The sequence below is a fragment of the Thunnus maccoyii genome, chromosome 1, assembly GCF_910596095.1.
Source record: "Thunnus maccoyii chromosome 1, fThuMac1.1, whole genome shotgun sequence".
Classification (NCBI taxonomy): Eukaryota; Metazoa; Chordata; class Actinopteri; order Scombriformes; family Scombridae; genus Thunnus; species Thunnus maccoyii.
Window position 1 is genome coordinate 31,499,962 of NC_056533.1, and position 14,849 is coordinate 31,514,810.

General features: G+C 39.1%; 1 protein-coding gene across 4 annotated transcripts; it reads right to left on the reverse strand.

The window, feature by feature from the left end:
* Positions 1-2,888: 2,888 nt before the first annotated feature.
* Positions 2,889-14,542, reverse strand: LOC121897592 (RNA-binding protein, mRNA-processing factor 2a). 4 transcript variants are annotated; one of them, XM_042412172.1, is made up of 8 exons: positions 14,000-14,542; positions 11,200-11,277; positions 9,600-9,638; positions 9,266-9,328; positions 8,043-8,193; positions 7,265-7,428; positions 5,185-5,257; positions 2,889-3,993 (listed from the first exon to the last, which is right to left on the reverse strand). In XM_042412172.1, the coding sequence occupies exons 1-7, from the start codon at positions 14,285-14,287 to the stop codon at positions 5,192-5,194; spliced, it is 849 nt and encodes a 282-aa protein (XP_042268106.1). In that variant the 5' UTR covers positions 14,288-14,542; the 3' UTR covers positions 2,889-3,993; positions 5,185-5,191. The 4 variants fall into 4 exon arrangements, with proteins under 4 accessions (XP_042268106.1, XP_042268114.1, XP_042268136.1 ...); XM_042412180.1 differs by having other exon boundaries at positions 7,280-7,428; positions 14,000-14,540; XM_042412202.1 differs by lacking the exon at positions 5,185-5,257 and having other exon boundaries at positions 7,280-7,428.
* Between the last annotated feature and the right edge of the window lie 307 nt (positions 14,543-14,849).

Here is a 14,849-nt window from a genome sequence, read left to right on the forward strand (position 1 = left end):
ACATACACATTGTTCTGTATGTTGAACTGTGTCGAGGTTTGAATTGTCTAGTTAACTGAGTGTGTTTTGACATTTGTTTGTGCCTCAAACCAACCAACACTTAACAAGACTATGTGAGAGTGTAAACAGAGAAAAGAGCTGTCACTTAACTGAAGTCTGGAGAAGATTAAACTTTATGGATCCACATGGGGTATATTGTTCATAGTGAGGAAGTTCAGCAAGGAAAAAGAATAAAGGAACATCAGCACACAAATATATCAAATCGGAAATAAAAACCGCTTCAAAAAAATCAATTAAATATAGAAAGCAATGAGCTGTGTGTTTGATAAAAGCACGAGGTTCCCACTTTAAACTGCACACAGTACATGTTACATGCTTGATTATGGGTTAATCATTTAACATTATGTGCTACAAAAGTGTGTATAAACATGAGGTTGTCAAAATACAAACATTTTAAATATGCATGCTTTATGAGCAGGAAAAGAAGTTCAAATTAGATCTGTTATTTATCTTCTTGTCTTCTATTACAGTGAGAGGATTTGTGATGCAGGTGTACATGTTAAAATGAATATTCTCAGCACCTAAAAGTGAGTCTTGATGTCTTTGAGAGCAAAGTTGAGAGAAGACACATTTTTATTTCATCTGTACAAAGCCTTTATTTCCGCAAGGTGTCAGCTTGCTCCATCCAGCTGCTTCATGTCTGCTGGTCATGTAGGCGTTGGGCCAGTAGAGGGCAACACAGTCCCGCATTAAAAAATCTCCACCCCCTCCTCCAGTGATCTTCATGCTGTTTTATTGCTGACCATAATATGTATTTTAACTCCTTTATTGCCTTTATCATGTTGGCACAATATTAAAACTTTCTTGTAGCATGGATATAATGCTGTTTCTTTACAGATGGTAACAATGACATGATAATTGTGATTTAATTCATAATGTACTGGTCCAGTTGTGTAATACATAATCCAGTTATTGATGTAAATAACAGAAAGATTTCTTAAAAACATGAGAAGAAATGCAAAAACAGTATTTAATACATGTTTTTCTTCCACATTTCTTTGAAACCTATAATAGCAAAGCAATTATCTGAACTATATTTTAATTCTAATAGCATGAACAATATTGTTTATTGAAGATTTTACAGAATATATAACTAAATACCTGCAAATCACATTATTAAGCCTCTCTTCCTTCTCTTTGAGACAGAGAAGTTCATTCCCTCAGATAATTTCTCACAGAAATAAATGTGGAAATGGCAACATACCAATTATGAATGACATAAAACAGCTGCTTGTGCTGTCTGATTGTGCTCTAACCCCTAAATAAACTACTGATATACTTAATGTGAAACTTTATTTTGCAACAGGAATTATTAGACCTCCTAAAATAAATGCAGCATAATCCAGCTGCAAATAAACTGTTTAGTATAAATAGTTGGAACATAAAAGTATATAGAAATTAAAATGTTTTCTGATGTTCAGCTTTCTTGTAAGGTCCTTAACAATTTCCAGTGTAAAAACTACAAATATCTTACATGATGTCAGTAATAGAAGTTACTATACGTTTGTTTTAATCTGATCCTGGCATACAGGTCGTGTCTGTGTTGTTGAAAATAGTGAGAAGGAAATGTTCTGCCTTCCAATCCGTAGCATCCCCATCTTCGCACTCTGTATTGATTTCATGTCAATCCAAATATTCTGTGTGAAAGTGATGTTAAATGACCCAGTTTTCTATAAAGGGTGCGTGGCTGATTCTTGAGAGAATATTTGCTTCCTCTGAACCACCTCTGTTGTTCATTTAGGTTTTAAACCTGTAAATTTAAAAATTTAAACAAGTCTCTATTAAGACGTGGTCAGTATCCACCGATATCGTTATAGAGTTCCCTTCAGGGCTGCGACACATTAATATTTTCATTCTGGATTCATTTGTCAATTATTTTTCTGATTCATCAATAAACTATTTTATAGAATACCAAAAAAAATAGTGAAAATGTTAATTTCCTCAGAGCCTAAGAGGATATCTGACCAATATCTTGTTTAAAACTCCCAAATATTAAATATACAGTGATATAAAAATAGAAAAAAAAGCAAATCCTCACATTTGAGAAAGTGGAAACAGAAAATGGGGCATTTTTGTTTCATAATTAACTTGGTTGATTATCAAAATTGTTTTAGATTACCTTCATGTGCATGAATGTTTTTGTACTAGTCACCTTAATTCTCAAAACAGGATTGTTCAAATGGTCAAACCTTGGAAAAAACAAAACAAAAAAACACATTTCAAATTAACATTTTTAATCTGTAACATCAATGCTATTTAATACTTAACCTCTAGTCTGAATTCTTAAGGTTTAAAGTATTACTAGCTTAGTATTACTTGCATAGAGTTACTAAGTAATACTATGCTGTTTTATACAGGAGCAGAATATAACAGTACATGATAACTTAGCCTTCTGGAAGCTTTAAATCAATGATGCATTAGTGATCCTGTATGTTCCATAAAACATACAACCATAGCTTAAAATGGCACTATATGTACCAAATGTTCATAGTTAACCATCAGCACAGTCACCACTACAATTAAGCAGCTGGTCGTATAGAGACCAGTCACTTAAGAGTCTCTCGAGGAGCCGTCACGGTTGGCTGAGCAGTGCGTCTTACCAGCTTATGTGGGCAGAGTGTGGAGGTCAGCTCCACACATGATACAAAGAGACACTAATGCAATGGTGCATTACAAATGAATAGTTGGCATGAATTATTGATGTCAACATCTGATGTCCACAGAGTTCAAGTCTTTCAGTTAGCATGCAGTGTCGGAGCGTTTTTATTAACTTTGATTGGCCGCCGACTCGCCACGGTGATAAATGAGAGAGATGGCCGACAACAGAGTAATGCATTCACTTCTTTTATTCATAAGATGGGAATATTTTTTACATCTTATGCACAGCAGATACAAAGACAAACATGTTTCTAAACCACAAACTAAATTCCTCCATCACTCTAATCCTGCTTCCCATTTCAAAATGGCCCCCCAAAAAAAGCAACCCTTTTACGTTTGTAGTCCAGTTTCACATTCTGAAAGATCGTTTTACAGCAATCTCATTTTAGCAGAATGGCACAAGCCACGTTCAGAATACTTCCTTTTTTTTTTTGACAGATACCCACTTCCCCTTTAAACAAATTGCACTTTTTTTTCTTCTTTAAAACTACTTCAACAGGATTATAGGATCAAAAATTAACACCAAGAACACAAGAGACGACTAAACATCCAACTTATACAGGTTCATTATTTAGTTGCACAAAAATGCATAAATATACATTACGCAAAAAAGTACAAAAATATTTGTACTTTCTTTTGCTCAAATAATGACAGACATTGATATGATCATAAGGACTGGGATTGTCATAGAACGTAGGGATGCATTCACAAGGTCCATGCGAGATAAGCCATTTACACAACAGCCTAGCTTTCACAGAGGTAAGACCAAGGTTCTACAGGAAAACAAAACATTTCGCTGTCTAGGCCAAGGTAAAGAGGCAACACAAACACTAAGAAAATTAGGATACACAGAACTCTGCGTTCTAAATTCATGCCAAAAAGACTTTAACATGCAATGACTCTTAACGCTTCTAAACCTCCCAGGAGCAGCGGTAACCCATAGAAGGACTAGCTTAACAACGGTAACTTCAATGTGTCAATTTTTCCTCAGCAATTATGATCCATGGAGTTTGACTAGGATTGCATGAGGTTATTTTTTTTTGTTTGTTTTTTTTTGAAGTGCTAAGATGGTACCGCAATAGTCGCCAAGGATAAGCTCAGATTGTCGACAGCAAGATGGTTTCAACTCAGACTCCCCCCAGAGACAATCGGGAAGAGATATAAATACTGTTTGTTTATAATAATGCACATTTGTCCATTAAATAAACCTGATTAAATTAATGAAGAGCTTGGCAAACCTCACTTCAGCTGGACAAAGGTGTGGTTTCCAGAGGCCTGAAGAGAACAAGGAGGGGAAAAAAGGAGTTATTAAAAAAAGATGCCAGTAAAAAAAAGCATTAATTTTAAAACAAAAAAAACTTGAGTTTAAAAAAAGGATAAGGCTGGTTTTATCTTAAATTTTTGTCAAAGCCAACAAAAAGACAGAAACCAACAATGTGTTATTAGCCAATTGCAGTAAAATATAGATCCAGTATGAAGCTTCATTTTTAAAAAAGGTTAAATAATTTCCTAAAATAGCCAGGCACTGTCATTTTTACCAAACATTACTCCAATAAGAGAAAAACTATTAGTTGGAAACTGTTTTCAGCCACAAATTAATACACATTTGGTTTGTTTGTGAGTATTTACAGCAGCAGGACAGTATGATCGAGCAGCAGTGTCACCTAGTGTAACAGTCTGGCTAGTTTATGTACAATAATGGAGCTCTCTGACACAGAGGAATCAGCTATAACAAGACGACAAGCTGTATTAGAAAAATATAGACTACCAACAGCCATAAAAGGAAAAGTCTGATGATATTCTAGTTCTTATCAACAAATTCCCATGAAAAGACCAAAGCCAGTGATTTGATCCTACAATTACCTTTGTAGCTGTGCCATAGAGCTCCATTGTTTCCAAAAAACTAACACACATAAATGTATCACACCCTCAAACTGGGTGACATGTTTCTTTGTACCCTACGATGAACATTGACACTGTAGTTTTAGAGTCAATCCCACATACACCGTCGTGCTACTGTTAATACTCAGAGAACCAAATCTGCAGGTGAAAATAGTCCAAATAACTCCCAATCTACTCCTGTTTGTCTGGCTGTTTTAGGAAATTTAGCATTTTCTGAAAAGTATATATTTATAGCCCGTTTACATCTTCAGTAGGAATGAATGTTCCTGGGGCTGAGTGCCACAGACAGGCTGGGGAAGTCAAAACATATTAAGAGATTTACTGACACTGCTGGTTTGTTGACAATAAGAAAAACATAGAATATCACCAGCCTTAACCTTCATGATAACACATCAGTTTAACGAGGCATTTTAATTTATCTTGACACATTCTGCAGTTTCCAGTAAAACATTGTGTTGGTGTCATCATGCAGGTTTCAGTTTGCATGACATCAGTCTAGCAGTTAGAGGATGGTGGGTGGGGGTTGCCAAATCTAGAAACACTGTTGGACCAAAGGTTACTCACTAAATATCTAACAAAACTGCCGGGACTTCCATCCAGGCTGGGAAGTCTCAGAGGGGGTAGGGTACCAGCGCATCTAAAGAAACACAAACATAGACATACACCAGACCAAAAACAGGCTTCAGTGCTTCAATCCTCAAATTCTGGGGATTTTATACAGAAATATGCTTTGAAATCTACTTTGACAAGAAGTTTTGGGAGGACTGTCCCTTTAAGCCCTGGTCACTGAAGCCATGGGAATGTGGGTCACGTAGCTGTTCATTGCGGACAACAGTCCTGGAGTAATTAACAGGCATGGAAATGTGGAGAGTTGCACCTCCCCTTGTGTTAAACATTTCCACGGGGCAAGAGCTGGTATGCCTGTACCTTTCCATACCTGTGACTAAAGCCTGTGGCAGAATGAGGCCTCATTTCGTTCACTGAATTAAAAAAAAAAAAAAAAAAAAAGACAGAGGCCATGACTACAGGGCCAAACAGCTTAATATACTCAGGAGGTTATCAGCAGTTGTTCAGAGACATTTGGAGACTCTTAATGTGGCACTGCTGTGTCATACAGTCGAGCTAAAAGGGCCGAGAGTCAGTGGGAATAGATCTCAGGGCATTTTACAGATCTTTCATCAGATTGCAATTAAAAGGCTCCCCCCCTTTGTACGGCTACACAGTCAGCTTATGTTCCAACAGGAACGTGGACAGTAAGTTGGCACCTCCAGAGAAGGCCATCAGGACGGACAATTTCTCCAAGCAAATACCTTACATTCCTCTGCCTCTTGTGCCCAACAAAATGGCCTGTGCAATCGCTGCCTGCTCTGCAGTGTAGCACTCCCACTATGCACTTACATTGCAGGAAGTTAGCTCACAATGAACTTTAAATGACCCAACAAGAGAAATATTTTCCATTGCTATTGTTACAAAAGCCCTGCCCACTGCCTTGTAGTTAGCTGCACTACTGCTAGCATTTAGACAGCAATTAGCTTAAGATGGAAAATGCTATACGCCCCTTTGTCCCCCATCTTGTTAATGATCCAATTTTCAGTAAACATGATGGCACTGCTATTACAATGATGAATAGTTTTTTGTAAACCAAATCTTAAAGTGTAATTAAATGTTTTAAACTGATTTTAAACTTAAACACTGATAGCATGTTAGGAGACGTTAAAGCTAGTAGTCATTGCTACTTTCGGTGCAGCTAGTGTAAATGCTAACCCACCAGCTGCCAGTTTGGGATAAAAGTTCCTCTTAAAAAGGCTCATTTTGTATTTCTTGAACCATTTTCTGCATCTTAGTTCATGCTGTAGAAAAACAAATTGGTATTTGACCAGTAAAAGCTCCTTTTATCCCCCAAATGCTTGAAGCTGCACACTGACAGGACAGTGATGGCAGGGAGCTCCATTAAAGGAAAAAGTTACAACTCCTCATCTGAGACTCATCCACTGTGAAAGCCAAAAACAGCCAACTGACGACCATCGAGAGGGATTCTGAGGTAAGTGCATGGCAGTGTAAGGTTACACTACATCAAGGAATGTTCATCTTCTCTAGGAATCAAGACATTTTCCATTTTAAAATGACATTTCAGTAGGATCATAGATTTAACTTCCCATCAGCTCTCTGTTTAAGTGATATAAGACTGGGCACAAGTTGTGCAGCCAAAAGCAACATGCAACACATTTAATACCTGTGGCTTCAGCAACACAGGTCTTTGTGGTGTTATTGTAATACCTCAGACGACCACTGGAGTGTTTCCAGAATCAGAACCTCCATTTTAAAAAAAGGTGTACAACGTTATCAAGTTTGAAATTGCAGTGATGCTTCCTTAATAATCCAATGGTTAAATGTTAGGACTTCACTTCTTTGTAGGTGTGATGAAGGACAAAATTAACACATTTGCGTACTGCAGCTCAGTGCAAAAACAGACCACCATAACCTTACAAAAACCATGCATTAAATGGCAGCCATGCATGATAATCTGTAGCGTACCCAGGTGAAAGCATAATTTATGTGACTCTAAAAAGGGGTTTCCTATATTGTCAAATATGAATGTTTTCTAAAGGATACTTGTGAAATAGAAGATAAGAGAAACACACACCGGTTGGTCCCTCACCTGGGCGTGGAGGGCTGCAGCAGCGGCAGCGGCCGCTGGGTAAGTGAAGGCCGCGTGAGGGAGGCCTGGGGTCAGCTCCGTGGTATACAGAGGGTAAGGAGTCCAGGCATCCGGCGATGCTGGGATCAGTGCTGCCCCTGTCAGGTCATCTGGGGATGTACAGGGCGGGAGGAAACAAAAAGCTGACTAACCTACCCTTGAACACAGCTGCTTGCATCATGTAAGAAGTTAATAGAGGCTAAAAAAAATGTAAAAAAGTTAAATCAGGAAGTAATCAAAACATGCTGCAAAGAGAGGATCTGTTACCGCTTTGTGCCGTCATAATGTGGCTTTTAGGTTTACTACTGACCAGTGATAAATCTTAATGTAAGTTCTGTACAGTCTCTAAAAGAAAAAGAACCAATTTATAACCCATTTTACCACCCTAAAAAGTGTCTACAACCTGCCAAAATCTAATGAATCAAGCAGGTGTTTAGGCAAAGAAAACAGACACAACTGCTGACTAAACCCTGTGACAGAGGAATTTCCCAGCTGGGAAGAAGCAAAGCGGCTGTCTTAGAGTCAAGATGACACATGCATGTGGAGGGTGAGTTAGTCCTTAATTTGTTAGATTCTGTTTTTTTTTTTCCCCTTGTCCATTTTACTTCAATACCACAACATCTAAAAGACAGATTAAAAGAGGGTAATAAGGACAATCGAGTACTGGCATTGCCAAGGTGAGAGTGGATGAGAGAGCCTAGAGTGGTGCAGCCGTACAACTTACATGGGTCCCGTGCAATGAAGTGTGCTCCTAGAGCAGGGTGGATATTTGTGGGGTTCGGTGTGGCCATCAGCTTACTCTTTGCCATCTTCGTGTTGGCTTTAGCAAACTCTAAGCGCAGGGTCTGGGGGCTTTCGGGGTCAAAACGGATACCCTGGGGGAGAGACGGAGGAGGGGAGGAGGGGGACATAGTATCGTAAGGGAGGTGGGCTGAGTTTGAGGGGCTGTAGCTCAGTAGTCTCACATGGTCGCCTTTCCAAAAGCCATGTTTCAATACTCAGGATGTATCCTTTAAGCTTCCCTTGAGCTAAACACTGTTCTGCCCCCCCACCCCTCCCCCCCGTTGGATGTGAAAACACACACCTGACTGCTTTCACCGATCTAGAACTGATCAGGTTTTCAAAAAAAAAGGGCAGACTGAAGGATACAATCCTGAAGTATTTCAACATGCTTGCGTCTCTTCTTCCTCATGACAAAATCAAGAGCACAGGCGACTGGAGGAGGAGTTCAACCCCGTCGCCCAAGCCACGAGGAGAGAGAGAGAGGGAGAGAGACGAGGAAAAAGGGCCGATGACGAGACTTTTGAGTGTCATTTTTTTTTTTTTTTTTTTTTGGTGGTTTAACCCTGCTTGTGTTCTTGTGCCCTAAGCATTGTGCCCACATGCAGGTGAGTAGTATTTTGGTGTATGTGTGTGTTTGTGTGTGTGACTGCTGGTGTGTCTAAGAGGTGATGCTCATAAGGAAGGGCTAGGCTATGAGAGAGAAGTGTTAGATACTGCCAACGTGGGCTACTGGGTGACAAAATAAGAGGTTACACTACTGAAGATGTGTCCAAATAACACTACAAATGTGGCTACAGAACAGGTATTACAGTAAAGCAGTGATATGCAAAATGAGGAAAGCTACACCAGACTAAGAAGGGATGTGTATCAAGGTCAAAGTAAACTACCGTAAGGCTACAGGATTCTGGCCTCTTTCCAAAAATGGCCCTGCCATTGAATTATAAAAAGACAAAATGGGTTGGCTTTGAGAATTTTTTTTTTTAAAAAAAGGGAAAGATTTTCTTTAACTCCCAATTATTATTTTTTAGTTTAAGTTAGCACAAATCTAAAATATAAAAACATATTTAAAGGAGGTTTTCAAAAAAAAGGGGGAGGGAAACAAACAGCAACAGACTCAGAGTGAGGACATGAATCAATAATAAAAAAAAGTCAATAAATGCTTACATTTAGTGCATTTTTCGCAGCTTCAGCTCCAGACCGGCTGTCAAAAGTTACAAACCCGACAGGCTGGAAGACAAAAGGGAAGAAACAAACTGAGACAACCGACCCCCCTGGAAGACCACCTTAACATACAAGAACCTGCGTTTTTGGAAAATATCAGATTGATGATTAAAATATTTATGGTTCAGTAGAAAAATCATGACAAATCAGCAATAAAACAATTATTCCTTTTTTTTTAATGCTTTAGCTGAAGTGCCACCACTGTCTGGTCATATATATGTTTTATATTTCAGTATAGCATTAAAGCGATTCCTACCGCGGATGGGAAGCATCTCACCTGTTTTGATGTTAACTTAATCAGTGACCCTTCATAACCCTGCGGGGAAGAAAGATAGCCAATTATCCACCATGGAGTCACATGCAAGAAGTCAGGCATGAACGCCTCTCGCCATATGAAGAGAAACCTGCTTGTGTGCACCTTCAGTTTGAGCTCAGTAGCCGTCAGCCATCACGGATCCTTCTGTGACACTGTTACGTATTTAAATATGTTATGCTAAAATAAAAGAGACCTGTACATTTCCAACAACTGCTGTACACATGAGGTAAAGCAGCTTTCATTTATTTGATTGTAGATAAAGTGCTAAAAATAAGAAAATGAAGACCGTGGTATATTTTAAGAGCTGGGCACATGTTATCAATGTAAGGGATTTTTTTTCTTCTGGTTTAAGTATAGATTAAGCATGACTTCCAAATAAAGACACCGGTTTCAAAACAAGTTAAAAACAGCACAGGGGTTGGTTGAAGCACGAGCAAATTCCTGAGAAATGAAGGGGAATTTTGCCTGACCAGAGTATTGATAGATGGGATCTCTACTGATCCTGATTTACAGCCATGGAAAATTAAACAACTTTCACTAGCTGTGATAAATCCTTAGCAACAATCCGAACCAGATTTACCTTCAGTAAGAGTAGAACAACAATAGGTAGAATACAGTCAACATTAAAGTGATTTCTCTTGTAAAGATCTTGTAAAGTGAGAAGATTAATTTCAGAGGGAACCTGAAGTGCATGGAAACCTTAAATTAATCAGATTTAACGCTATTTGCACACAATCTGTGCTGTGTTTGCCTACTGTGGAGGCCTTGAAATAATAAAAAACAAACAAAAAAAAACAACTGTTACTTTGCCTTAAGAAAACAAAACATTTCAGTGGTTGCACAATGCCTGAATGTTACGAGAATGAAATAAAATTTCCCTACACGGTGGCTGAGCTGGGTCACGGAGAGGGTTGGTTGGCCAATCGTGAGGGCTACTCATTTACACATACCACAAGATCATCCATGTGCGAGGGATACCACTTCCAATTTGGTTAGTTAGGACACGGGTGGGAGGGGTGTTTATGGAACTGGAGTCCAGTCAAAAGACAGAGCCCAGGACGAACAATGATGTGGCCTCATTTCCATATATGCAAATATCTGGACTTCTATTAACGGGGGGATTGTTTGATTTCAACTACATACAAGAAGGCCTCTGATAAACGTTCTACTGTATGAGCTGAAGAATCAAAACGCTACAGGATTGATCGAATATGAAAAACAGTATGAAAAGTTATTTTAAAAAAAAAGAACCTGCACTGGATTACAACTGCTTCCTCATACTTTAATGAAACATTATGACTCCAAAGGTCTTCCTTTGTGTGCAGATAATCCTTTTTGAAGCACTCTCCATGACTTTTCCAGCACCTGGCACACAGCAGCTACCCTTTGCTTTACTTTTTTTTTTTTTTTTTAAAAAAAAGGAGGGTGAGAAGTCAAGTTTCATTTTACAGTATACACACACACACCAAAAATCACACATCTGCCTTCCTCATATGGTTTTATAATGTGTACAACATACAACACCCTGTTTCCTTAGAAATACCATCATGTTGTAACTTACTTTAAAAGGTCTGAAGAGAAGGTAAAGTTCCCGAGGTTTGATATCGACTGGTAGGCCACTGACAAACAGTGTTCGTACCTGTAAATAAATTAAAAAAAAAAAAAAGCACAATATGACAATGATCATTTTGGAGGTGACCATGTGATATTCATAATGTCCTTTTATTTGGTGTCGACTATTAGTTGTACAGAAAAAACAAACATATATATAAATGTTTGGCAAAGTTCCCACATCTGTCAGGCCTCCTGAATAACCAACCTACATATGTATGTATGTGCAATATACATTTATGGAAGTAAGTCATGGAAAATGAGAAAAAGAATACACAGAAAATATTCAAGATTAAAAAAAAAAGGGACCTCAAAAGTAAAAACACGAGCTGGACAAGTGAACCGACCAATGAAAGGTCAGGAATCAAATGTCATATTGGTCAAGTGCTCCCAAACTTTTCCTCGACCCTGATGAACCCTGGAAAGCTGAAACAAAAGCTCTTCTTTCTTTTACAAGCGTTTCTGGAGATTTTAACCATTTAAACCACTGTTCCCAATCTTTTTTAGCTTATGAGCCCTTAAAAACAAAGCTATGACTTCTTTTGACCTCATCAGTTTGCATCTGTTTACAGATCGGATCAGTTCAAACAAAGATTGATTATTCCTTCCAGGATTGTTTGATTTGATTTACTTCAGAGGCCTGAAGAGGTCAATTTATCCAGTAATTTATCAATAAAGTAAAGATGGGGAGAAAGTCTGAAGGTCTTATACATAGTAACATTTATTTCTTTACTATTCCTTTTATACATTTATGCCATTAAAAAAAAAGGTTGGAAGAATCCCTATAGGATTTCATATTTGTCATTATCAAATCTGATCAATCTATGAAACCTGTGATTAAAAAACAGAAAATATACATTCTGTCATTACTCCAGCGTGTTAACAAGCTAAACTGGTAAACACAAGAGGGGCCTTCATCCTGCTGGGGACCCCTGGATCCTCTTCAAGGACCCCTGGATGTGCCTGGATCCGTCATTGAGCGTTGATGCTGTGTACAGACCAGTGTGGCCGAGGAAACAAACAGTGCAGTGCGAGGCCCATTAGTTCCCAGCTGGTGGGGAGGCCCTCAGTACAATGGGGCTGCCAGAGGAACAGCACTGGACAACAGTGCACAGCGTGACACCATTTCCTTCCTCTGACCCACGGCCCCAACCCTGCAGGCCCTCCGGCATTTTTCAGGTGCCGCACAGCAGCAATTCTCAGCCCTTTACAAGTCAGCACATACAGCAATTGAAGGCCGTCTCAGCTGGGCGCAAACTCAATGAAGATGTTATAATATGACCAGCGGCTTCTCGTTTCTCAGCGACTCTGGGACGAGTCAGTAAACCTGAAGCTGTGGTGAAGTCTCTGCAAGCGTTCTGACATCTAATAATAATCTGAAATGCATCAGTTCTATCAAGTGAATTTCTAGAAACAAACAGAGTGATTGATAACAGCATGATATTATATCTTGATGATTTAACAGATCTGAGCTGACATGAAGGGGTTTTTTTTTTTGCTTGAAAATAAAAGTCTGCCTGTTGCGCTTGGTCTTTGCTATTAATTACAATAAAAAAAAAAAATACAAGAGCAAATTAGGCTCAGCAAAGGCAAGTGACCACACATGGCTTTGTTAGAAGATAATGGGAACAAAGGAGGACCAACAAAAGGCCCAGTACTCCCCTCAGTGTCTCTCCATAAGGAGTCATTAAAGAGGAAATATAGCTGACCACACAGATGAAGACTGGCAGCTGTAAGAAGTCAACATGAATCATACTGCAGATATTTCAAATTACTCAAAACTGATGTGAAAAATAAACGTTTTATACTCAGTAATCGATTTAAAATCAGTTCAATTTATTCTTAAAACCTAAAAAACTGCTAATGCAGTTGTGGGTTTCTGGATTCACTTCATGATGACCTAGAACATTTGATGCTGCAACCTCTCTGTGACGCATCATATTTTCTTTGGCATCCGAGTGCAAACAAACAGCCAAAATCACGGCAACAAAGCGGATGTTTAGGAGGAGGATGACAAAAATTTACAATGGGTATTGTGCAAACCCAATATTATAGGCCCCATACTCAATTTATATAGGACATTTTCTTTTTCCCCCCCCAATAGGGACCGGTTTACACATTAAACGCGTTTTTTTACATTAATTTATTGCTTTTAAACGTAGACTACTGTTTTTTATACCCACATTAAAGGATGATATATTGTAAAGCCTCGTGTTTGAAATAAAGGTTTCATACAAACACAATTAATAACGATTTGCTCTTCAATGAGCGAATAAAATAAAATTAAAGCAATTTAAGTGATTCATAATGATGATTGCTTTAATAGTCACCTGGTGACATTAAACCAAATGTAACCTTTAAAGAAAAAAACAACTAATGACAAGGTACTGCAAGGTTGAGGAATAAAGATTTGCACGTCGAAATTAAATTTAGGAGCATATTCCCAGACTGATATCTGTCTAATGTGCCTGTTTTATGATGCTCCACTAGAGGTGGAAGATTACTCACGTTTCCTTTTTAAATTTGCGCCTTCGCTGCTTCCTTTTTTAAAAAAAACCCCAAAAACTTCAGGACTTCGGTGAAGAGCAAAAAATAAAAATAAAAAAAGCCAATATAAGCAAATTAAATCTCACCCAAACAAACAATTTGTAAGCAAAACTTACGCACGTCCTAATTTAAAGCAGGAAAGACACATTAGTGAACATGAACACGCCGGTGCAGCAGAGACATGAAACTTTTCATAAACTCACCTCCTCTTCGATGGAAACGTTGTTGTTCGGCTCTGCGTCAGCTTTGAGACTCATGTCGACGGTCGTTTCAGCGGCTGCTGCTGCTGCTGCTGCTGCTGCACAAAGTATCAAGTTTTTCCTCGTCGAGTGATATTTCCCCCAAGTGCGTCTGTAGCTGCAGTGAAAGTCCTGGTGGCGCTTGAACTTGAGGAGAGAAGAAGATGTGCCGAGGTGAGGTCGTGCAGACGAGGACGGCGAGGTATCCGAGGATTTAGAAGAAGTTGCACAAGTATTGCGAGAGAGAATCATTCATAAAGGGGAGAAAAAAAGGGGAGAAAGAAAGGAAACGACAAGACACGCGCTAAACTAAAGGTGAAGAAGGTGGATTTTGTGCTCCGTGTGTGAGGGTGAAAGATGGGGGGAAAGAAGTGCGCGTAAAAAACTGAAAGCCCCTGCGCTCACATCAATGCCCTCGGCTGTGGGACTGTGCGGAGGAAGAACAAGTAAACTTTTCTCATTGGAGCGCGTCTCTCTCCTCCTGTCCGCGAGCGTGCTCCCCCCACCCCCCTCCTCCACTCTTCCTCCTCCTCCTCCTCCTCCTCCTTCTCTGCACCTCCTCCCCCAGCTTTTCAATTAGGTCATCAATTATGTTGGAGTCTGTTGCGAGCAGTAATCAAGCTGCAGATCTGCCTCAGCTGTTGCACGAAGAGCCGGCCCCTCCACCGCTACATCACCGTTTCTATGGGACCCAGAGAGCCAATGATAATTTACCCCAAAACCCTCAAATTCATATTACAAAAAACATTATATTATTATTATTAAATGTCACTATTTTAGTTGTGCATTTAATCCATTTATTTTCCTGTGTCTA

What these genes read in the sequence shown, in the direction of transcription:
- LOC121897592 (XM_042412172.1), bottom strand. Translation starts at nt 14,287, where the DNA reads ATGATTCTCTCTCGCAATACTTGTGCAACTTCTTCTAAATCCTCGGAT. An exon ending in TTAAGTTAACATCAAAACAG is followed by an intron (nt 9,329 to 9,599) that starts GTGAGATGCTTC and finishes TTTGTCTTCCAG; the next exon opens with CCTGTCGGGTTTGTAACTTT. An exon ending in CTGCGAAAAATGCACTAAAT is followed by an intron (nt 8,194 to 9,265) that starts GTAAGCATTTAT and finishes TCTCTCCCCCAG; the next exon opens with GGTATCCGTTTTGACCCCGA.